The 24712-nt window shown below is 43.4% G+C and overlaps 1 protein-coding gene across 1 annotated transcript; it reads left to right on the forward strand.

Annotated features, from left to right (window-relative positions):
• The first annotated feature begins 7120 nt into the window (after positions 1-7120).
• On the forward strand, positions 7121-18224 carry LOC309342204 (uncharacterized protein). The gene is made up of 3 exons (XM_081862592.1): positions 7121-7206; positions 12494-13099; positions 16671-18224. The coding sequence occupies exons 2-3, from the start codon at positions 12496-12498 to the stop codon at positions 17558-17560; spliced, it is 1494 nt and encodes a 497-aa protein (XP_081718718.1). The 5' UTR covers positions 7121-7206; positions 12494-12495; the 3' UTR covers positions 17561-18224.
• The last annotated feature ends 6488 nt before the right edge of the window (positions 18225-24712 follow it).

A 24712-nucleotide genomic window follows, 5' to 3' on the forward strand; every position in this document is an offset into this window, starting at 1 on the left:
ATTTTTTTAAGTAGAGCTGATGGCCTGTCCAATTCTTTACTTTCCAGATTATATCCTAACCAAGTGATTAATTTGACGAAAAAAAGATCCTTAGCTAAGGATTGCTCATCACTTTTTCCCCTAATGCCACAAACATTGTCCAATACACGGATCACGGGATCCTTAGAATTTACCATGTATTCAGATAGGATCATTAGGATCATAAGAAAACACTGGCATATCTTGTGGAATGTCCAAGGCTGTTCTGATTTTCTACTTATTGGCCTTAGGAAAAACTCGGTCAATTAAAGGCATATTGGTCCATTTTGCCTCCATCTTAGTGTTCTTCGATAGTGACTGACCACGCCTACCATTTCTGTTTATTTGACTCCTATTATTTGTGATTACATGTCTTCTGTTCATGAACTGTGAAACAGTATAATGTTATAAATATTTTGTGAGTGCATTATTAGCCACTTGTTGCTTGTGGTTGTTCAGAACCATTGGCCCAATTGGCTGCAGGAATACGATCTGGCCTGCGATAGGCTAGATGACCAGGGAGGTCCAGGGCCCACCTGCAAAGCCACCTGCTCAAAAGGGGGCAAACAGACTACTCATATAGATTCACTCATGTTCCAACACAGATATCTCACATGAAGACTCCTTGCCCTTAAACTTACAGGTCTTGTGTTATGTACTGAAGTTCTCACCCTGGGCCAGCAGGGGAATACTGTAGATAGTTATGCAAATAAGGGATTGAAAGTGACGTTCAGTGGATAGTTTTAGAAAATTGTTACAGTTACGTTGTACTGGAGCTCTATATAAGCAGGCTGACTGAACCCTTCAGTTCAGTTCTGGCCTGTGAATAAACAAGAGCTGTTTGAAGAATTGCTGTGTCGTCTGATATGTTCACTCACAACTTAACATCTTGCATAAGCAATAACAAGATATGGAAAGATGTGCAATGCATGTGTTGCTTAAATATGACCCATTTTGTACCAACTACTTCCATAAAACCACAGTTTCCTTCAGTGGTTGGGAGAAACACCGGAAGTGAGGACAACTCCCGGGATGGTGGACACAATTTTCCCCCTGAAAGTTTCTAGTCATCTGTGTTAATCTGGTGAGTCAATCAACATATAGTGCACATCATGCCCAAAACTGGCCAGCGCACCAATATTCATCGGATTGCAATAGAGGTTTGATTTTGCTCAGTAGCAACTCAGTAGAATGGAGTATAAAACTTACCCAGTAAAAAAAAAAAAAAAAAACCTGGTTGTATTTTGTATTCTCATTTTTGTACATTATGTTGTGAACTGCCTTGCCTATATTTGAGGCTTCCACCATGCTTCTGGCTGTAAAATTCACCAGTTGCCTGAGGGTTTTCTCTGTTTTGAAATTGGCATGTGTTTGAACCTTTTAGTGCATACCCTAGTTTTGTTTTTCAGGGACTGTTCTCTTGGCTATAACCTGAAGCATTATCTCAGGGCCACCCACAGTTGGCTACAATCTATGTATGCTGAAGGTTTAACACAGATAAATGTTAGATAGCATGCAGGTGTATATGTGTACCTGAGAAGAGACCACACCCTTTTCCAGGCTGTAATCTGCACTTCCAGTAAACCTGAGGGAGTAAATACATTGTGCATACATTTACTACTACAGTAATGCATTCACAGGATTAGCAGATTGTCCTCTAGTAGCATAAATGAGGAACGCAAGCACGAGAATATTGTACCAGAATATTGTTTGTGTTTGTGTGTGGAAAGAGGAAAAGAATATTTCCATAATCTCTGAGTATGTTAAAAATCCCCCTTTCCTCCAAGCAGCAAATCAGGACATTCTTCTTATTTTACTTGTAAACGATAATCTTGCAGTTTTTTTCAGAAACAGGCACTCCCACTTGCTGTCTTGGTCAGTGTGGCAGCAGCGGCCACATTGGGAAGGATTCTGCTCCAAGGTTATTTAGGCAGAACTGTCATTTACCCAAAGGTATGGAGCTCCTTTCTTACCTTAGAGGGGTGTGTGAAGGAAAAACACACATGCGTGTCAGAAAAGCGAAAACCAGAAAGAAAATATTTGGTCCAGAAAACATAGTAATAATGGCCATGAAAAACAACATTGGCTGGAGTGGAATATTCCTTTGGTCAAGTGTGGCTGAGTTCTGTGCATAGCTGTCAACTTACAGATTTGAAAATAAGGGACCAGCAGCCTTGAAAACAAGGGACCAGCAGCCAAAACAAGGGACCTGCAGCCTCACCTGTTCCAGGCACTCCAGTCTTCCTGTCCTCCTGCAGTCTGGTCAAACTCATGCTGGTAGCTTTGAGAACACTGTCCAACCAACTTTGTAACCAGAGGTTCAACTGAATAGAATCTGAATCACATGCACCACAAGGCCTATGTAGCCTCAACTTAAGATGGCTCCCCGACCTGGCTTTGCACTGCAAAGTTTGCAGCAGCACATGCAACAAAATGGCGTCCAGCATTCAAAAAACCCCTCAGCTTGCATTAACTAGCCACACACAAGGCATGCAAGCTCCACCCCCCAGTCGTTCTTAGACTTCTTATTGGGTGAGCAACATAGCCAAGCAACACAGTTGGAGCCTCCCTCCTCCCTGGCTGGGAGGGAGAGGAGCTGCTTCCTTTGAAATTTAAGGGACATCATTTAAGGGACATTTAAGGGACATCCATCAGTAAGGGACAGCAGCGGGACATGGCGCTGGAATAAGGGACTGTCCCTTCAAATAAGGGATACTTGACAGCTATGGTTCTGTGTTTGTGGTCACTGCTGCAGGCTGAAAGCTAGAAATATATTTTTCTGCATCCACAAACCCCTTTAGCAGGCTGCATAGTAAAGCTAGTGCCACAAGGCAGTGATTGCCCCTTGCAGCACGGACCAAGAATCTCTGGTTCTCCATTCCATCTTAGTGTATTCCCCTTGAACACACAAAGTACAGATGGAAGACAGAGAAATCCAATGGTAATTAACCCCATGACAGCCCGGCTGTTTCCTGGGGTGTGGCCACTGTTGCATCCTGACAGCTTCTAGAAATCACAGTTGAGAGCTGAGTGCAGGGTGGGGACCAAAGGTGGACAAACTACTCCAGAAGGAGCAGGTGTCAGCACCCCATACATCTCAAGCTACAGGTAACCCACATCTTATGCAGGGGTTATGTTCTGGGGATAGTGTGTTTATGCAAAAATGTGTATGCTTGCACACACCCCTTGAAACCACCCCGTGCGAGCAGTCTTACCTTCCAAAGTCAGTGCACCAAATGGACCTTACTCCCGCAAACAAGGCAAACAGCTTTTAAGCAAAGCAGAGAGCTGAAAAGCTCGTTCTGTGCTGGGAAACCCCTGCACAAAAGAGCTTTTAAGCTGCCGGCCTTCTGCACATTTGGCCTTCAGCAGTTGAGATCACACATGTGAAATGCACATAAGTTGCGAGTTAACTGCACAATGAAAAGCCAAAGTAGACAGACAAACAAAAGTGTTTGTGTTGTGAGAGCAGTGTCCTCTCCCACCTTAACCCCAGCCCCTAGGAGATGGTGTGCCACTTCAATTCTCGCCTTCAGGGTTTCCTCAAATGTTGGCATTAGAAGAATGACATTTCCAAATGTTTACGTGCGAAAGTATTTGAAGCAAAACAAAAATCAAGGGAACAGCTGTAGCCAGCAAACAAGAATGAGGAAAGGTGCAGAGAACGACAATCAACAAACAGTACAAGTATTTATTTCACTGGTGCCTGAGGGTTTTGCCCACAGTGCTAGGGAAGGCTCATATATTCCTTACAGCTGTGGGTCTATTCATCTGTCATGGCCAGGTCTGTTGATGTCCGTAGCAGTGTTGGCTCCCTTCAACTTGGCTCAAGGACTGTTGAGCCCCCTCATGCTTTCATCTCTCATTGGGGCCTCGGGTTTATTTATAGCTGCTTAACAGTTTTGGTCACCCTACTCCGCAACTGCTCACGGAGGCATACTTTGCACAAAGCCTTGAGGCCCAAATTGACGTGATCTTTTTCATGCAGCTAGCTTTTATGTAGTTTTCTTTAACAAATATTTTGCAACAGCCTTGGGATGGGCAGTACTGAGATAGATCAGGGCACTGGCTTAGGGAAAAACTGGGCATTGATTCTATGATTCTAAGATTCTATGTTAGTCCTTTGGCCCTGTTGTGCTATCAATCAGACTTGCTCCCCCCCCCCCCGACTTGCTATTTATACTTCCCCATGTACATGCAAACCGTTTTTTTAGGCTCACAGGCACCTCTGGATTTGAGTGACTGCTGTGGGTGCCACTGCCTCTGGTCACTTTTCTCCCCACTCCTCCAGATTAGCTGCCCAGAGAGACAGAAAGCAAACAAGTGCACATGCACTTCGCTTTCTCCTTACTTGCACTTCCTCGTTCCCGTTACCCATCACTTTCTTGTTCCTTAAATTAGAGTCAGTCTCTGCTTACTATATGATTGTAGTTGAGTTAAAGGGATGCCTGACCATTAGGTCCAGTCGTGGCTAACTCTGATGTTGCGGCGCTCATCTCGCTTTATTGGCCAAGGCAGCCGGCGTACAGCTTGGCCAGCATGACTAAGCCGCTTCTGGCAAACCAGAACAGCGCACAGGAACGCCGTTTACCTTCCCATCGGAGCGGTACCTATTTATCTACTTTGACGTGCTTTCGAATTGCTAGGTTGGCAGGCGCAGGGACCTAGCAACAGGAGCTCACCCCGTCGCGGGGATTCAAACCGCCGACCTTCTGATCGGCAAGTCCTAGGCTCTGTGGTTTAACCCACAGCGCCACCCGCATCCATGACTGTAGTAGATCCAGGTTTAAGCACACTAACTAGAAGCCACCGTCACATCTGGTTTGGCCCTTCCTTATCCTGCTAGTAAATCTGCCCCCATCATGGATTACTGTCACGTTTTGTTGTTGCTAACTTTGGACTGTCTATTCTGTTTCAGGGGCATTATTTTACAAAGCGTTCAGTTTTTGTGGAAAATAATTTGCAGGCACATGTTCAGTCTGTGTTGACCAGCCTTGCAATCTAATGGAGCAGGACAAAAGCGATGTACAAATCAGTGGAGCCTGTGGCTCATAAGACAAGCCGGCCTTTATAGTACCAGGCAGAATGGATACCTGAAGGAGCGTCTCCACCCCCATCGTTCCGCCTGGACACTGAGGTCCAGCGCCGAGGGCCTTCTGGCAGTTCCCTCACTGCAAGAAGCAAAGCTACAGGGAACCAGGCAGAGGGCCTTCTCGGTAGTGGCACCCACCCTGTGGAACGCCCTCCCATCAGATGTCAAAGCGATAAACAACTACCTGACATTCAGAAGACATCTTAAGGCAGCCCTGTTCAGGGAAGTTTTTAATGTGTGACATCTTAGTGTATTTTTGGTCTTTGTGGAAGCCGCCCAGAGTGGCTGGGGAAACCCAGCCAGATGGGTGGGGTACAGATAATAAATTATTAATGAATGAATGAATGAATGAATGAATTATTGTGTGGTATTAAAATAGATCCATATTATGCATACGGAATAATCAGTTTGCATAAAGGTAGTTGGCTTTGAAGTATTGCTGACTTCTTCATAGCAAAAATGCTTCTGATTGGGTAAAGTTGCCATCTGCTGGATGTATCTTGCTGTTTTGGGTTGAATAGCTTCACAATATGCCTTCATTTAGCACATGCAGTGGTTTCCTAGTAAAAAAAGCTCAACAACTTTCCTGATTTTTATTTTTTGAAATATGGCAACCCAAGTAGAGACAAACAACTAAGATGATCTGTTTATTCAGCATTCATCCTGAGCATAGTGAAAGGCTGCTTTTATTCAATTTTTGTTTGTTTGTTTGGCTCCATTTACCACAGCATTTCTCATATAAACCTTCAATTGTTTTCAGTTGGCATCACTTTGCTATCTCTTCTCCTTCTAATCAGTTGGCGAACAGGGCTTTTCTTAAGATCCTTTTGGTGCAATGCAAATCATAAAATATTTTCCAAATGCTTTGTGGGAAAATTCACAATACACAAACAAATCATATAAACCTTTGTGATCTTTGATGTGGTACTGAAGACTCTGAGCGGTGAAGTCCCAAGTGCAAACTTCACCTAGGCTATGAACCACTAAAAGCAGATCCAAAACAATAGTTGTAAAACAGACCCCAAAGAGGCCAAATGCTATCGATTTCCTTATACAGTGGTACCTCGGGTTACATATGCTTCAGGTTACATACGCTTCAGGTTACAGACTCCACTAACCCAGAAATAGTGCTTCAGGTTAAGAACTTTGCTTCAGGATAAGAACATAAATCGTGCTCCAGTGGCGCGGCAGCAGCACGAGGCCCCATTAGCTAAAGTGGTGCTTCAGGTTACGAACAGTTTCAGGTTAAGAACGGAACTCCAGAATGAATTAAGTACTTAACTTGAGGTACCACTGTAGTGCAAAAGACCATTCTGAGATCCCTTCCAGTTGACCTGTTTTTATTGAACATTCATCCTTATTTGGTTTTGGTGAGATTATATGATGTTGTATCAATGATGTTGCTTCACACTCTCTATCGCATTTTCCTGTCATTTTCCTTTTTGCAAAACAGTCAGATTTTGGGGGGAAGTGGGTTTGATGTCTTAGAATATAAAATCAACTGTAATTGTACACTTTGAATTTGCTCATAGGAAAGTGAATCCCACTTGAAATCATAACAGTCTGGGAGCACCCTGAATATATCTAAGTAAATAACAGCAAAAATGCTTTGCATGTCTATTCGGAAATAAGCCCCTTTGAGAGATCAGTGGGATTTATTCCTTGGAAAGAGTGTTTAGGATTGCAACCTAAAAAACAGATAATCTTTTAATCCAATTTCTATTACTTTGAGGGTTTTTTGGTTTTGTTTTTTTGGTGGGAGGTAATGACTCATGGCAACTTTCCAGTTCGTTCAAGGATATCCAAGGTAGAGGCTCAGAATGCCCAAGAGGAAATGAGCTTAATTTTCAGTCTGTAAAGTATAGTTTCTTCCATGTGATAATCACAGGGTCTGTTGTGGGAGTACTGCATTTTTGGGCAAAGATTATTACTTTGATTTGCTTCTGCTCCAGGGAAGTAATGAATGCAGGAAGGGAGAAAACAATGTCACTCCAGTTTTCTGAAGACCTTTCTCATCTGGATCCTCCCTGGTTGTTTATACAAGCCTTTCCATACATTCAGAAGAGCATGCATAGAGGAGGAGTGGGTACATGCAGGTAAAGGTAAAAAGGTAAAGCACCCCTGGATGCTTAAGTCCAGTCAAAGGTGACTATGGGGTTGCGGCGCTCATTTCGCTTTCAGACTGAGGGAGCTGGCATTTGTCCACAGACAGCTTTCCAGGTCATGTGGCCAGCATGACTAAACCGCTTCTGGTGCAACAGAACACCAGAAACTAGAGTGCATGGAACACCATTTACCTTCCTGCCACAGTGGTACCTATTTATCTACTCACACTGGTGTGTTTTCGAACTGCTAGGTTGGCAGGAGCTGGGACAGAGCAATGGGAGCTCAAACCCGTTACAGGGATTCAAACCGCCGACCTTCTGATCGGCAAGCCCAAGAGGTTCAGGGGTTTAGACCACAGCGCCACCCGCGTACATGTACACCAGTCCTAAGGATAGGCAAGCGTAGTCAATTTTAGTTGGGGGTGGGGATGGGGGCAGGCCCTGGCATTCACATGAGATATTTAGTGCAAGTGCCTGACTATTTCTGACATTTCATGCTTTCACTGAACTCAGCACCGAAATTGCAATATATCTTGCATCCTGCTCTGTGTTGTCTTTTAAAGGCCTCACCTGAAAATCGTGAGGCATATGTTAGTGTCCATGGGGAACTGGTGACATATAAATTAACTGTGGTGATATAGGCAAACTTGTCAATTTCAGTTTCTCCTTTCCCCCATACTCCACATTTCTGCATAGTTTTTGGTTTTTTTAAAGTCCCCGTGAAAATTCACTGTCACTTTAGTTTGATTTTCTCTACTTTGATGAATGAATGAATGAATGAATGAATAAAAGAGATAAGAAAATGTGTGGGCCTCTGAAGAGATGCCTTTCCAAAAATGTGAAGCAAACAAGGGAATAAAAAAATGGTCTACTGTTGCTCTCTAGTGGACTAGAAGGTACCTGCAATGTGCCAAACCTGCAATCACAATAGAAGTTGCTGCTGGGAAAGATAAATAAGGAACTCATTCATTGGGACGTTGGCAGTTGTTCCTTGCTTTCTACTTTTGTGGGTGTCGCCAGGTAATTCATAGTACTCTTTTTGCCTATCATTGCAATTATAGAATTTTAGGACTTACTGTTGTTGTCACTGAATTATGTAAACATCAGGGGTCTTGTGGCAAATACTGAGGCTCTCCCTCCACATATTTGGGGAGAAACCCTGTTGTGTATGCGGGGAGAGGACTGAGCCAGACTCTACAGGTCCCACATCATACCCATTCTGCATCTGTAAGAAATTGATCTTTTTGTGCGTTGGCATCTACACTGTGGAACTCCTTGCCGATTGATATCAGAAAGGTGCCTTCACTGAATTCCTTTTGGCACCTGCCAAAAATGTTTTTTGTTTAGACATGCTTACCCAGATATCTAGAATCCCGAAGTGTTTTTAGTTTATTGCTGGCTTTAATTTGAGAGTCCCATGGACTGCAAGAAGATCAAACACATCCATTCTTAAGGAAATCAGCCCTGAGTGCTCACTGGAAGGACAGATCGTGAAGCTGAGGCTCCAATACTTTGGCCACCTCATGAGAAGAGAAGACTCCCTGGAAAAGACCCTGATGTTGGGAAAGACTGAGGGCACAAGGAGAAGGGGACGACAGAGGACGAGATGTTTGGACAGTGTTCTCGAAGCTACCAGCATGAGTTTGACCAAACTGTGGGAGGCAGTGGAAGACAGGAGTGCCTCGCATGCTCTGGTCCATAGGGTCATGAAGAGTCAGACACGCCTAAACGACTAAACAGCAACAATAAAATTTCCTGAATGTTTTGTTTTTGCAAACATTTTTATTGCTTATCTTTTTTTTTTTTTTGCAAACCACCTTCATTTATTTTATTTTATTTTATTTTATTTTATTTTACAATCAAGCAGTATATAAATTCTATGAAATAAGTAAATACGGTAAGTAAATAAATAATAAAACAAACTGGGGATCACTTGCTCTTCTCATAATTAGGCCATGACTTCTCGACTATATTTTAAGCCTCCTCTCCATTTCTTTTCCTTTTTTGCAATACTTTTGGCTGAAACCATTTTCAACTAGTGTGCGTGCCCAGAAAAATAATTAGCCAAGGGGACCTCTGATACAGAGTGAAACTGTACGGGATGGGGGAATGATTTATTATTATTAATTTTTGAACTTCTATTGTACTGTTTTTCTTCCAAAACCTGTCCACCCAGCTGTCGTTCACCTCCGAATAGCAGCATTGAGGAGAAGTAGAAGCCTTGGTAGTGGCTTTGGTAGCGGGGAATTTGAGCAGTGAAATGGCATGGGAACAGAAAGGGTTAAAATCCCTTCCCCCCCCCTTTACCATTCTAGGACACTTCTTTGGATTGGGTCCCCTGTATCTGTCCTCCTCTCCCCAAACAAAGGGCTGCAACCAGTTCTAAGCACAGTTAGTTAAAAATGATTCTTGATGTAACCCTTTAGTTTGGGTCTTTAATACATCTGGAAATGTTGTATCTAATCCTTAAAAAGTTAATTTCTTTTGAGAAAGAAACGAAAAAGAGGGAAGTTCTGCGAAAACAGTTGCTCCTTATTCCTCTTAATAACAGGTATTGAGAAGCAATCACCGGTTTGGAAAACTAACCTATCTTTTCAGATAACAGAGGTCATTAAGAACAAGTTTTATTTATTAAAATACAACAAAACAGTGCATTTTGCAGGCTTTTCTAGGAAGCAATTATTTATACCAAAGAGTAGCTTAGCCCCTCCTGCATGCTTTTCTTTATTGTACAAAATACGTGGTCTTTGTTTGAGGTTTTAGTATTTAAGTCAGCTCAGTTTGCCATTTCAGCATCACGGATGCGGTGGGGAAAGCATCTGAGTATTCTGAAGACTCCTTCCAGGTAAACCATCCATCTTGAATTTACTACTTGTGCTTACTAACCATTCCCCCCCTACAGGAAATCAGAATGATTTTGCTTCCACGTTGTACAATCAAACTGTTGGTGGGCTCTCAGATGGACTGGCGTTTAAACAAAAGGTCCATTGAGTCTAGCTAGTTGGCAGTAACCCATGACAGGGCCTTTTTGGTGGAGTTTCCCAGTTTGTGGAAAGCCCTCCCTAGTGAGGTGCATCTGTCCCCCTCATTGCTGACTTTCAGGAGAAATGTAAAAAAAATATTCCAGGTTACCCAGGCATTTGACGGCTGAAAAGCACTGTTCCTAGGAACCCTGAGATCACTAATTGAGAACATTTTAAAGTATTCCCTAGGCTGGATCTACACACAGGGACCTCCCCCCGCTATAAATAAGTTATAAATAAAATCATTATAACAAAAGAAGAAAAAAACCTCTATGTAAAATGCATAGGCAAAGCTTTGTGCTCTGTAGCGCCATCTAGTGCTGCATGTTTATAACGCTGTAACATGGATAATGTAGTCTTTAGAGTGTTTTAGGTGGTTTCTAGTGTAAGAGCTAACTCCTAGGGGCCGAGGTCCCTTTGCCCCCCATAAAATATTAGAGCCCCCCCAGTTGATAGGCATTGCCATTCAAATGGTGTGCATGCCCTGTACAGTGGTACCTCAGATTACATATGCTTCAGGTTACATACGCTTCAGGTTACACACTCCACTAACCCAGAAATAGTGCTTCAGGTTAAGAACTTTGCTTCAGAATAAGAACAGAAATCGTGCTCGAGTGGCGCGGTGGCAGCAGGAGGCCCCATTAGCTAAAGTGGTGCTTCAGGTTAAGAACAGTTTCAGGTTAAGAATGGACCTCTGGAACGAATTAAGTACTCAACGCGAGGTACCACTGTATCACGTGACTGATTACGTGGGGTAGGGCTTACCTGCCCCCCCAATATTTTATTCAAGTTGGCACCTCTTGTTTCTAGACTGTTTTAAATTGTTTTAGAGTGTTCTAAACTGTTTTGTTGCTGTTGTATTTTTAATATTTTATCATTGCTTCGTCTGTCACGCTGGGCTCCTTCTGGAAGGAGGGTGGGATATAAATAAAACGAATGAATGAATGAAATAAGCAGCTTAGAAATGGAATTTTAGGGTGCCCCATGCTTCCAGAAAAGGAACCCAAAGGCTGGTGGAGAGAAGGAACTGGCCTGCTCAAGCCCCTAGCAATTTATAATAATTATCCTGGAAGAAGAAGGGTATTGGAGTGGTGTGGGAATTTGTGTGTGTTTTAAAATCCCCCTCCTGCACTTTATATATGGAATGGTTCAGTATGTAAAACTGTGTGACCCCCCCTGCCCCATAGCTATAAAATGCTCAGATGTGGAGCACGGGTAGCGCTGTGGTCTAAACCACTGAGCCTCTTGGGCTTACCTATCAGAAGGTCGGCGGGTCGAGTCCCTGCAACGGGGTGAGCTCCCGGTGCTTGGTCCCAGTTCCTGCCAATCTAGCAGTTTGAAAGCACGTCAAAGTGCAAGTAGATAAATAGGTACTGCTCCGGCGGGAAGGTAAACGATGTTTCCGTATGCTGCTCTGGTTTCGGTGTTCCATTGTGCCAGAAGCAGCTTAGTCATGCTGGCCACATGACCTGGAAAAACATGACCTGCGGACAAACGCCGGCTCCCTTGGCCTGTAAAGCGAGATGAGCGCCGCAACCCCAGAGTCGTCTGTGACTGGACTTAACTGTCAGGGGTCCTTTACCTTTTTCTTTTTCTTTTAGCCCCTTTATATAGCACAAAAGGGTGGGGGAGAGTCCTTTATCCCTTCTAAGATGTCCTGGAGGACTGTTCTGTATTTCTGGGACTGCTCAGCCCAAGTCCATCTTAAATTTGCTCAAGGGGGAGGCACAGAAATTTCCCTCCTTCACAACCACCCTGCGAGACAAACTAGACTGAGAAGGGTGGCCCAGTGACCTTCCATGGCTGAACAGGAGTTACCCTGGAACATAGAAGTCAGGCCATTACACCAAGTCAGGCCATTGGTCCATCAAGTTCAGCACTGTCTGCTCTGACTGGCAGTGGCCCTCGAGGGTTTGAGACAGGAAACATCCTCAGCCCTACACAGAGATGCATAGGAATTGAACTTGGGAACTTGGAACCGTCTGCATGCAAGGCAGATGTTCTGGTCTCTCTACCCCTGAGTTAGAACCATGACATCTCTGGTCCAAGTTTGGCATCCTGAACATCATGCTACCCTTGTTCTTGATGGTCTGAGGCTGTTAAAGTTTAACACAACATGAGCCCTGTGAATCGGCATAATCAACACAATCCCGGCAAAACAACATGACTGCCCTCCTCCCAACTGTGGTTTATAATATTAATTCATTTCAGTCATGTTCATTTCAGTATTTATGTATATATTTGCGCCTTTTCAGACATGCTTCCCATACTCCTGATCCAAGCTCTGCTCTCCAGCGCCCTCTGGAGCCCCGCGAGGACAACAGCCATCGTCAGCTTTTCTCCCTACCCTCTCTTCACAATGGAGTCACTCAGCAGTGTCGCTGAAACTGAAGACCCTAAACAAGCCTTCACTGTTCCCCCTGATCAGGACCCAGAGACCAATGTAATTGATCTGGTCACAGATGGTGGGAGTCGAGCGAGTTCCCAGATCGCCGTGACACCTGCGGCAACCTCTTTCTTTAACGGGGTGGGTGGAAGCAAGAAGAACCTTTTGGAACCAGGGGCCACCACCACAACCACCAGTGCCATTGGATCCAGACAACAGGTGGCCCTGGAATTGTTCACTGCTCCAAACACAGTGCATACCTCCCCGGTTATGGGTGTTTCCAGGGAGGAAAACCGTACTACCCGCCTGGTTCCATTTTCTGCGACTAACAAAGGCCTTGCAGTTGGCGACCGCGTAGATCCTGCCTTCTCAAATGCACCAAAGGGAAACAGCTCCGATACTGAGCGACACTGCTTCTGTAAAATTCCAGGAGCCGAAGGACAAAAGAGAGACCAAGGTGAAAAAGAGAATGTGGGTAATTGTATCGCTTAATGCCTTCAGGTTGCCAAAATCTTTTTCTTTCTTTCCTTTTTTTAAAAAACAAAAAACAAAACTGAACGCCATTCATTTATTTTCTAATTAAAAACAACCGTATCAGTATCATACTGAAAATCCCCCCAAATCCAAATGCTCTGTGCAATGAAGTAAAGAGATACTCGGCGGCGGGTAAATGGACAAATTGTGTCCCTCGCGGCTCGCACACAAACTTGCCGGTGTGCAGGGCACCAAACGCCAGCAGAGCTGCCTGACCCATAACACCCATGTTCTCCTTCTCATAATCTGGTAGTATTTAGTAGCAGACCATCTGCAATTTTATAATAAGCCCCAAGACTCTGCTGAACCCATGAAGCACCTGCAACGAAGCAGCGTGACTTGGACAGATGTAACTACAGCGTGAGGTGACTGAGATAAATGAGTGGATTTCAAAAAGCGTTCTGGGAAATCCCAGGGCTCCTTGTAATCTTAGCAAGGCTTCCTTAATAAGGAACCTCAGTAATAACTGCCAAGTTCCTGTTCAGGAAAGCTTGTCCTCCACTATTGATGGTACAGTACTACAAGATGTTCAGCTGCAGCAGTTTGGGGCAGTGCTGTTTTTCTAGGAAAAAGAGGTCCCGGAACTCACCACAAACACCTCCCTTGTTCACTCAGAATGGCAATGGCACCCACCTGAGACGTGCCAGAACTGAGAGTTCCGGCTGCCAAAAACAAACAAACAAACAAACAAACAAACAAACAAACAAACAAACAAACAAACAAACAAACAGCCCTGGGTATATGCAGAGCAGTAATAAGGCCCACCAGAAATGGCCAATGTTCTTCATGCGCTTTGTATGTGTGTGCAGCCTAAAACATTTCCCAGACTCCTCTGCAACCCACAGGGTCTCCGCAGCAGACGTGCAAGAGATTCTTGACTAATGTCAATGTGGGAAGAGTTCCTGGGAAGTAGAAAGTTGGAAAACTATTGGGATAAACAACAGACTAACAGACTAAAAATGACTGGTTCTGAAGACATCATGGCTTCTCAGCAGAAAAGCATTCTGGATCTCCAGTGTTAGGCCAAGGCATCTGACTTAAGGCCCCATTTGTGCTATACATTTAAAACAGTATCTTACCACTTTAAAGAGTCATGACGTTCCCCCCCAAAGAATCCTGGGAACTGTAGTTTATTAAGGGTGCTAAGAGCTGTTAAGAAGCCCCGATTCCCCTCACAGAGCTCCAGTTCCCAGAGTTCCCTGGGAAGAACCACTGCTTGTTATACCACTCTGAGAAACAAAGCTCTGTGAGTGGAAGAGAATAGGCATCTCCCAAGAACTCTCAACATCCTTAACAAACTACACTCTCCAGGTTTCAGGGAGTTCTTTAAAGGGACAAGATATGATTTTAAATGTATTGTACAGATGGGACCTGAGTCAAACCATTGGTCCATCCACCTCAGTAGGCTCTGCAGGGTTTTGAACCAAGAGTGTTTCCTAGCCCTACCTAGAGACACTGGCGATTGAAACTGGAACCTTGTGTGTGCAATGCATGAGTTCTTCCACTGAGCTGCAGCCCAGCTAGTAAAGCATGGTGGGGGTTTAAGCTTCCCACATCTAGCTTAAAACAGCTCTTTGATCTACACTGGGCAGAATGTTCATGAGGCTTGCAAATGCTGGGGTTTTCTTGCTTCTGCATGAATGCTATGAACTGTGGCTGTGGTGTTTAATTGATTAATCCACCAGACTAATTGCTTAAAAAACTTTTAATATATTATTAAACCAGCACACCTTTTTGGAAATGCTTATGAAACTGCAGACTGCAAGCTTCATTTAAACAAATCCCATTCCCTTACCTAGGGAAGACTGCATCTTTTAAGATGATTTCTGTTGCGATACAAAATCAGAACTATTGGTTAGACCCATATGTAAGTGTAGGCACATTTAACCTAACGATTAATCGATTAAAATGTTCTTAATTGTATTGCATCCCTACCATTAACACACACAGCACAAGATATATTCAAAGGTGGTTTCAGCCTCATGTGAAAATGCCAGGGGATTCATGTCCTGGCATTAACCATTATGTTTCAGAAGTGTTGGTGGTGCTCAGTTCAGTGTGGAATATGAATGTGTTCGGCACCTCCTGTGCAGTAATTGAGAAAAGCACAAATCCTTTCTAGAGGGGTGCATAATTCACCACACGGAGCTGTAATGGCTCATTTGGAGACACACCAGAGTATCATATAAATGAGTACATTTTAATGATTCTTTAAATATGATCTCAGGGACTCCTATGGTTACAGTCATTGACCCAAAGTATGATGATAGTTACCATGATGCTGATACCATCTTTTCATGCATACATTTAACTGTAAAATTCAAAGCTGTTTCTTGGACCTTTTGGGTGTTAGATTTAAGCACCCATCACAAAACAATATGTAAGGGTTACTCATAGGCTGGTGAAGGTAGAACACACTGGGCAAAAGTTGTTCAGTTAAGGGCTGGGTTATGGCATTTCAGTTACCGTATTTTTCGCTCTATAAGACGCACCAGACCACAAGACGCACCTAGTTTTTGGAGGAGGAAAACAAGAAAAAAAATATTCTGAATCTCAGAAGCCAGAACAGCAAGAGGGATCGCTGCACAGTGAAAACAGCAATCCCTCTTGCTGTTCTGGCTTCTGGGATAGCTGTGCAGCCTGCATTTGCTCCATAAGACGCACACACATTTCTCTTTACTTTTTAGGAGGGGAAAAGTGAGTCTTATAGAGCAAAAGATACGGTATATAGCAATGTAGCAGTACTATTTGTTGTTGCTCCTCCTTGAATAGTGTCGGTGTAGATCAAAGAACAGCATTTTGCTGCATTAGGCTGCAGGTACAGGACCAACCCTACTGAGAGCTCTATAGTACAGTGGTACCTCGGGTTACATACACTTCAGGTTACATACGCTTCAGGTAACAGACTTCGCTAATCCAGAAATAGTGTTTCAGGTTAAGAACTTTGCTTCAGGATGAGAACAGAAATCATGCTCCGGTGGCACAGCAGCAGCAGCAGGCCCCATTAGCTAAAGTGGTGCTTCAGGTTAAGAACAGTTTCAGGTTAAGAACAGACTTCCGGAACAAATTAAGTACTTAACCCGAGATACCACTGTAATAGATTTTGTTGTCTTGTTTCTTGCCCCCATGGAACACAGACAGTTGCCTTGCACCATGTAAGACCATTTGTCCATCAGGCCCAAATCTGTCTACTGTGAAGTGGCAATAGCTTCACAGGGTCTCATGCAGCGACATTTCCCAGAATTTTTAAAGGAAAGATGCAAGGATTGAGTCTGAGACCTTCTGTATACAAAGCACGTCCACTGAAGTGCCCCCTCCCCTATAGCTGCATGTTTTACAGAGGAGAAACTGGAACCTGCAGTGATGCTAGTCAAGATTCGTTTGGTCCTGTGTGTGTATAAGCATGTTACTGTTTATACTTCAACTTAGTACAATTTTGCTATATGTTTTGATTGGGAATTTTTCTCAGTTTATATGACAGTGGATAAAGATCTGCTCCTGTTTCCTTCCAGATGTGCTGAGACTTGCTAGGAGAAGAGGAGAACTGCGGTCTTTGGTAGACGTCGGACAAGGCAGAACAGCGCAAAGGGGGGATTCCAGATCCAGGGCTGCTGTAGGTAGACCAGTGTCCCCTCATCAGACAGAACAATATGGTGGCTCTACTGATTTTTCTTTTCCAAGAGGTGACAAAGGTGAGGTTGGGAGCCCTGGCCCCATAGGAATTCCGGGGCCAAAGGGAGACACAGGGGAACATGGAGAACCAGGCCCAAAAGGTGACACTGGACAGAAAGGTGACCCTGGGGAGAAAGGAGAAAGAGGCATAGCAGGTGAGAAGGGGGAGATAGGACCAGGAGGGCCACCAGGAATTCAAGGAGCTCCTGGTTTAAAAGGAGATGCAGGGATGCAGGGAACAGTTGGTGCCCCTGGGAGAGAAGGGCTAACTGGACTTCCAGGCCGAAGAGGTGAAAAGGGCCAGAAGGGGGACTGTAGATCGGTTGAACCTGTAGCCTTTTCAGCTGGCCTTCAGAAAAGGAGAAGCTTCCCATTGCCAGGATCCCCAGTGAGATTTGAAAAGGTTTTCCTGAATGAAAATGAAGCATATCATGAGGAATCAGGCATATTTACTGCCAACACTGGAGGAGTCTATTCTTTTAGTTACCACCTGAGTGTTTCTGGCAAGGCGCTGAGGGCGGCGCTCTTCCATAACGGTGAAAGACTTATGCAGGTGTCAAGCGTAAGGCAGCCTCCGCAGACTGTTTCCCAGGTCTCTGGATCGACGCTGGTTCACCTCTCTGAAGATGATGAGATTTGGCTTCAGATTTTGAATGGCTCTCAAAACGGGCTGGTGGCTGATGAAACCACTGATTCTGTATTTTCAGGGTTTCTGTTATACCCTGATTAATTTAACATTATTACATATAGGGTTGGGAATAAGCATCCCACACCTGACAGCTTTGTCTCTTGGATCACATAGCATACCTAATATTTTCACATTTTTCTCAGTTTCAGAGTTTCAGATTTATTGCTAGGTTATTAAGCTGTAGAACAGCGGTGGCCAGTTCTTCCAGCTTTACCATTAGATTAGCACGTGCAGAACTTTCTAGAGGCCTAAAACCAGAAGCTCTAATAGACTTGTGAGATTTTACGCTAGGTTTCTAGCTCTCATGATACTTGATTAAACTGTTCACTAAAGGGTGATTTTAAGGTTAAACTTCTTCACTCTTGCTTTGACAGTGGCTTATTGTCAGTTCTAAAATTAATGTGTTTTTATTTTGCTATTTTTATTATTATTATGAAGCAGCATTTCATCAATGAGAGTCAGTGTGGTATCATTGTTAATTGCTTGGATTAGAGCTGGGGACTGACACTCTTAATTACTGGCTGAGACTAGCCTTCCTTCCGAGCGGCCTTGCTTCCTTGACCATTAAAGACGATTTCCAAACAACATGGAAACAAGCAGTGGAAAATATAATAACAATTTTAGGATTTAATCCACAGATCTTACTTGGCATGGGGTATGAACAAGCAAAAAACAACATTAAACAGAGAGTGGTAGATACTGAACAACAGGTCCCCCAAATTTCTAATTAGTGAAACTAGAAGATACTTGACTTCCCAAATGCCATACATAGCTAATCTTGAAATACCAAAACAGCAAAAGGTTTTCACCTTGGCCCGTTATCAGGCCCTCCCTTCAGCAATTCAGGAAGGCCGTTATAGGAAGATACCTTACGAGGAGAGGAAATGCCCCTGTGGCTCTGGGCAGCAGGAAACAACGGAGCATGCCCTTCTTCATTGCCAGTATTATATAGACATTTGAGCCAGGTTTATCCAGCCCATCCTATATAAATTTCCAGGGCGTTCAGAACAAGACAACATCTCCCTATTACTACAGGACGGAAGCCCAGAAGTCACATATTCAGTCGCCAGATCCTGCGCTGCCATAATAGATACTCGTCGAAGGATGGTCTATGCTACAAATCAGTCCTAAAATTGTTAGATCTGTATCATTGAAGCCCGACCCCATATAGCTGTTTTAACAGGTCTTTTTTCATTCTTCTTATAAGTTTTTATTCACCCATTATTTATGCTTAATCAAATATTCTATGTATATGTTTTCATCTACAGTTGGTTCTTGCTCCCATTTATTTAATAATTATTCACTTAGATTCATACTGTTATGCTATTTATTTAGGTGTTTTGCTTATGCTGGTCTGTGACTGAATAAAGTAAATTCATTCATAGAGCTAGGGAGGCCCAGGTTGAAATCCTCACTCAAGGATGAAGTCCACTAGAAGATTTTAGATCTGTCACCATCTCAGAATTCACCAATGTGGTGCCCATGGGTGCCTGGGTGAGCAAGTGCTGTGGCCGCTGATTTAGTTGCCATTTTCCCATTGATGGGTATGGCTGATGGGGGAGCATGGCTGCACCTTTTTTTGGCCCTGTCTCCTTTCCTGCTCTTTAATATGTGGCAGCCATTTTATGTCATGCCACACTCTCCATGGCAGCCATTTTGTGACTGGTGTTCAGGGCACTTTCTCAAAATTCTAAATGTGCCCAATGGCCTCAAAACTGTTGGCACCCCTTCTTGCACACACCTGCCTGGGAGTAAACCCTGCTGAATGCAATGTGGCTTAAGTCTGAGTAGAAATGCATAGGACTGCATTGCAAGTTTGAAGATCCCACCCTGTCCTGAATTACTGAACATTTACACCCTTCCATTTATATCTTCTTATGAAGCTGCCTTATAGAGAGCCAAACCATTGGTCCACATAGCTCAGGATTGTCCACAGTGACTCTCAAGTGGTTGTCAAATGAGTTTTCCTCAGCCCTACCTGGAGGTATTTTTCTGTCATTGTTCATTTGTGATGGTCGTGGAGGGTGAAAAGTCGTGCATTAACTCTCCCTTTTTGGTAATTGATTCCTTTCTTTAGGAAATAAAATTTTAGTGAAGCGTCATGACTTTGCCCCTTTTTATCAGAACTGCGGTGTCTTTGTCGTACCTTTGTGCAAAATGATTTACTTATTTTGTGTTATGTGGATGGTTTGATCTATATAAGTTGATGGCTTAAAAATAATAAACTGCAATTCTGAGCATGGGCTGTTTCAGCCGTGGACTCCTGAGTTTACTTTGCTCTAGACTCGTTGAATACGTGCTTCAGTTCTTTGTCATGCAGTGATATTCCCCAGAGCTGCTATCTTCTTCATGGATCCCACATTACACAGCTCCTCCAACTAGTCAAAAACTGCTGATGTTCTAACAGAGACACCTGGAATGATGACTCCAAAAGCTTCTGTGGGGATCCTTGTGTTTCTTGCACTGCTCCTATAGACCAATTAATTCCTTACCTGGCCTGGAAAGCCTAAATTGACCTACTGAAAGATGACCATAGTTTGTGGCTGAGTGGGAGGGTGAAGCTGTTCCTAGCTTCCCTTTCCTGTTCTCAGCTGACTTTCCCAGAGCTCCTTCTTGGGTCTCTGCTTTCTCAAGTCTTATTCCCCTTTCTTAGTCTGCTGTCCCTGGCTTCAGTCCCTTGCTGACTCCACACTCTCAGCCCTTATCTCCAGCTTCAGGTAGTTAATGAAGTGCCCTCCAGATCATTATCATAGAGTTGGAAGAGACCCTGAGGATCATCTAGTCCAACCCCCTGCTATGCAGGAATATGCAGCTATCCCTTACGTAGATCATGCCTGCAACCTTGGCGTTATCTGCATTGTTCTCTAACCAATTGCGTTATCCAGCTGTTTAGGACTACAGTTTCCATCATCCGCGGCCATTGGCCATGTTGCCTGGGGCTGATGGTGACGTGAATTCTACTCATATTGATTCAGAGCAGATTCCAACGTATAGTCAGCAGAGTAAAAACTTAAACACGTTGCAGGATTCCCGAAAATAGACGAGAGGCAATTAATATTTCATCCAGCAGAGCTTTACTGAAGGCAAATGAACATAATGGTCACAAATCCAATACATTCAGGATTGGCCCTGTTCATAAGAAATCCAGTTGCAGCAGACTTAACTTAAACTTACAATGACTTATAATAAGACTAAAACTTCAACACTAAGCATACTATATACACAACACCACGCCAGAAGGAAAGAGAGATAGAAAGAAAGAAAACCCACGCTCCTTCTGGCTTTATTATTATAGTCAGCATGACCTTGACAAAAAGAGATAACAGAACCAGTTTAAGCCAGCTGTACTCAGCTTCTCTGAAGGAATAACCCAAACATTATGAACCTTCTGCTTGTTTCTAGGCAGAATAGAAACTTACGTGTCAGCCATAAACTTCCAGCTTGCACCAGTTTCTTTCACACAGAGAAGCTTCCACAACCCTCTTGAATTAATTAGAATAGGAAAGATCTCTACACATCAGATCAATGGAAGTTAAAGTCCAACCACATCTGGAGGGCTGCACATGGAAGGGAAATGATCTGAACTAATTGCTTGAAGATGGCTTTTCATATTGGGCCTTGTGCAGCCCAAGGGCCCCAGATTGCCCAGCCTGATGCATAGGATTGCTTTGACGATTCTTTGTAGTTAATAGGTTTGCTCCCTGCAAAGTGTGTCATAGACTCAGAATTGTATAGCTGGGAGGGACCCAAATAATAATCTAGTCCAAACACCTGCAATGCAGGTATCACGGTCAAGTGATTTCAATGCTACCTTTCAGTTTAAAAAGGTTCCCAGGGTAGGTCACAATGCATAAATCATAATTCTATCAATAAAATCATAAAAAAGAGACAACAAATCCTAATAACATTTCTTTTTTTAAAAAAAGCCAGATTCAACGATTCCTTCAGCAGTCTTTTCAGGCAGCTGTAATTAAGATCAAGGGAGCAGAAGCATTTTGAGTATTGCAGGCAAAAGTAAGTCGTTTGAAAAAGGAGAGATGAATGTGATACTGTCCTGAACTTTCTTACTTTAAATGAAAAAAAGGGAAGGGAGAAAAGAAAAATATAAGCAGCTTGATCTACTATTTAAAATAGATTGCACTTCATCACTTTCCAGGGCTGGACATAATTATAGACATCCCCTTCTTTTAGATATTCACACCATAAAGCAATTCAGATAAACGGTATTGTTTAGAAAAATGATGCCAGTCAAGGAATGGATGAGGAATGAAACCGAAATGTTGTTCTTAAAAGCAGTGGGTAACTTTGCTGATGCACAAGTAAAATTTAAACTTTTTGATTCAAAGTGTGTGCATCATAATTAAGATGCAATTGATTGAGCCCAAGCAAGCAATTTCCTTCCAAATTGCAAGGGCAAATTGCCCTTTTGTAACAACATTGCAGTTTTTGCGTCTGTTATTATATTTCATTTTCTTTCCAATTTTTGGATGCAAAGCTATTAGCAAAAAGAAAAAAAAAGAAGAAAAAAAAGATTCACCCCTCTTGTAATGCAGTAGATTTATCCCTGAACAATAAATGAAAGGCAATATGCACTCTATTGGTTTCATACTGTTTATTGCTACTTACAATAGAGTGTAATTAGAAACATTTTAAACTCTATAGCCATTAAAGGGAGATTCTTGCCCATGCATCACCAGCAGTTCATTGTGGCAGGAGCTTAGACTTTGTCCTAAAAGCTGGTTGTGCAAACATTACCTACCAGCTAGGTCCTTCTTTTTCTGAATTCAGATTGAAGCTAGTTGGGTTTTTTTTTGGGGGGGGAATGTAACAAAAATGCAGTATTCCACAAGAAATGACAGGATAGATATGGATTGTAGCTAATGCCTTATGAACACCATTTCCCAAACCAGTGGTGGGAGCATGCTGGATGCAGAGTAGAGGGGCATACACAGCCTCATAATATTTAGCTATGCTCAGCTTCTGGAAGTCCTCAATAGGAAGTTTTAAAAACAAGCAAGCAAACAAATGGTTTAGCTGTACCTAATCACCTGGGGAAATTTCACTTGCAGTACCTACAGAATATCACAGGGCAACAACCCCAAAATGGGTATTTCCTGCTATTGATCCTGTACTAGGGAATGTTCTTCCCTATCTTATGCATGAAGCAGCAGCAGCAGCCATCAGTTGCTTCAGGTGTCTTGTAGACACCTTTTTTTTTTTTTTGCCTAGGCTTTCCTCGAGAGACAGTGTAGTATTGTGGTTAGAGTGTCGGTGGGCTAGAACCTGGAATATGGGGGTTCAAACCTTACTTGGCCATGAAGCTCACTGGGTGATGTTGGGCCAGTCACTGCCTCTCAGCCCAACCTACCTCATAGGGTTGTTTTGGGCATTAAATGAGGAGGGGAGCAACTATATATACCATATTGAGCTTCTTGGACAAAAAGGTAGGATACAAATGCAATAAATAAATCCTCTGACCCATAAGATTTGGGCCCTGTTTTTTAAAAAAACCATATTAATTCCTTGAATCCTTGCTTTTATATTGCTGTTTTACTGGTCTTAGGTAATGCACCACTTGAAAAAAAAAGTGGCTTATAAATGTTTTAAATAAATACATTTATATTTTGACTTGCGTGCTGCATCTTTCTCTTTCTCCGTTGAGCATGTCACTCTCATGGCGCCCAGAGTTCTTGTGCACAGGTGAAGATTTGTTTAACCATCAGTTAAGAGAGCCAGTGTGGTGTAGTGGTTAAGAGTGGTGGACTTGTAATCTGGTGAACCGGGTTCGCTTCCCCGGTCCTCCACATGCAGCTGCTGGGTGACCTTGGGCTAGTCACACTTCTCTGAAGTCTCTCAGCCTCACTCACCTCACAGAGTGTTTGTTGTGGGGGAGGAAGGGAAAGGAGATTGTGAGCCACTTTGAGACTCCTTCGGGTAGTGATAAAGCGGGATATCAAATCCAAACTCTTCTTCTTAAGCAGCCTAGCAGACACACTCACTGACAAAGACCGACAGAAGTGAGGCGTTTTGCTCTGAAGAGGCCTGGAATCTGCTCAGCTTTCCATTCCCCCCCCCCCCCCATAAATCTTGACCTCAGGAGCTCTGGGTCAGGAGTTCCTAAGTGGGTGCCAATGGAAGGCCACCAACCCCACATATTTCTGACAAGCCACACAGTCTATGAGGCAATGATGATTAATAGCCTAGTCCTAAAACTTACTGCGCCAGCAAATGTGCATTTAGCTCGGAGTGTAGCAGCAGTGATGTTATTGCACGTCTACACCCCTGCACACACTGGAGTTGACAACCGGTTTTGCTCCCGCATCAGCTGATGAGAGAAAATCGACAAGTGTATATTTTTACTGTTATCCTTATTAGGAAGCTTTCCAGGTGAAATAGAAGGAAAGCAAATAGAATGCAAGTGCCTTAAGCAGATTAATGCTATCAGTGAGGATGATAAAGGTGGGCTGGTCTCAGGCCCCTTAAGTGTCCCAATTTACCTGTGACATCACGGATTGGCAGAAGCCACAGGGCTTCTGTTCCCAATCCCAAATGTCCTAATTTTGCTCTCCTGAGGTGGTTGTGCCAGAGCAAAGGACCCAAAGACAGTGGCAGGGAGGGGGCGAGGAACAGAGGGGCAGTGGGGTGGTGGGGATTCCCTGAAATGCCCTCCCAAAATGTTGGGGGGGTATGCAAGATGACTATAACAGAAGTGACTTTACAGCATTGCAGTGAAGGTGGACTCATTCCACACCACAAAGAACTTTACAAGTTGCCATCTTGGGTGCCTCAGCTGTCTGTCTGTGAGATCTTTATAACAGAGGCTACTTTATAGCATCGTTATGAAGGTAGACACATCATATGCTGTAAATAACTTTCTAAGTTGACAACCCCCCCCACCGTCTAGTTACTAGCAACTGCTTTCAATGTAGCTATTAGAGGAAAACTCTATTGTCTCTAAAGGTAAGTAGCAAGTGCCCAAAGAACAAAGAACCAGCTGAAAAACCGACTCCTGACCCGCAGTTGGCATTGAATTTGCATTTACTCCAATTTCAGTGTCATGCTGTTGACTTTCTAGAGAAGTCGCCAATCCCTGTTCTTCCCTGTCTACCGCATCCTCTCATTGGCTATGATTAAAGTAATTAAAGAAATAAAATAGATTGCAACCTACCAGAGAATAAGATTGGCTCCTTCGAT

The sequence above is a fragment of the Podarcis erhardii genome, assembly GCF_964252035.2.
Source record: "Podarcis erhardii genome assembly, chromosome: 5".
In the NCBI taxonomy this organism is placed as follows: domain Eukaryota; kingdom Metazoa; phylum Chordata; class Lepidosauria; order Squamata; family Lacertidae; genus Podarcis; species Podarcis erhardii.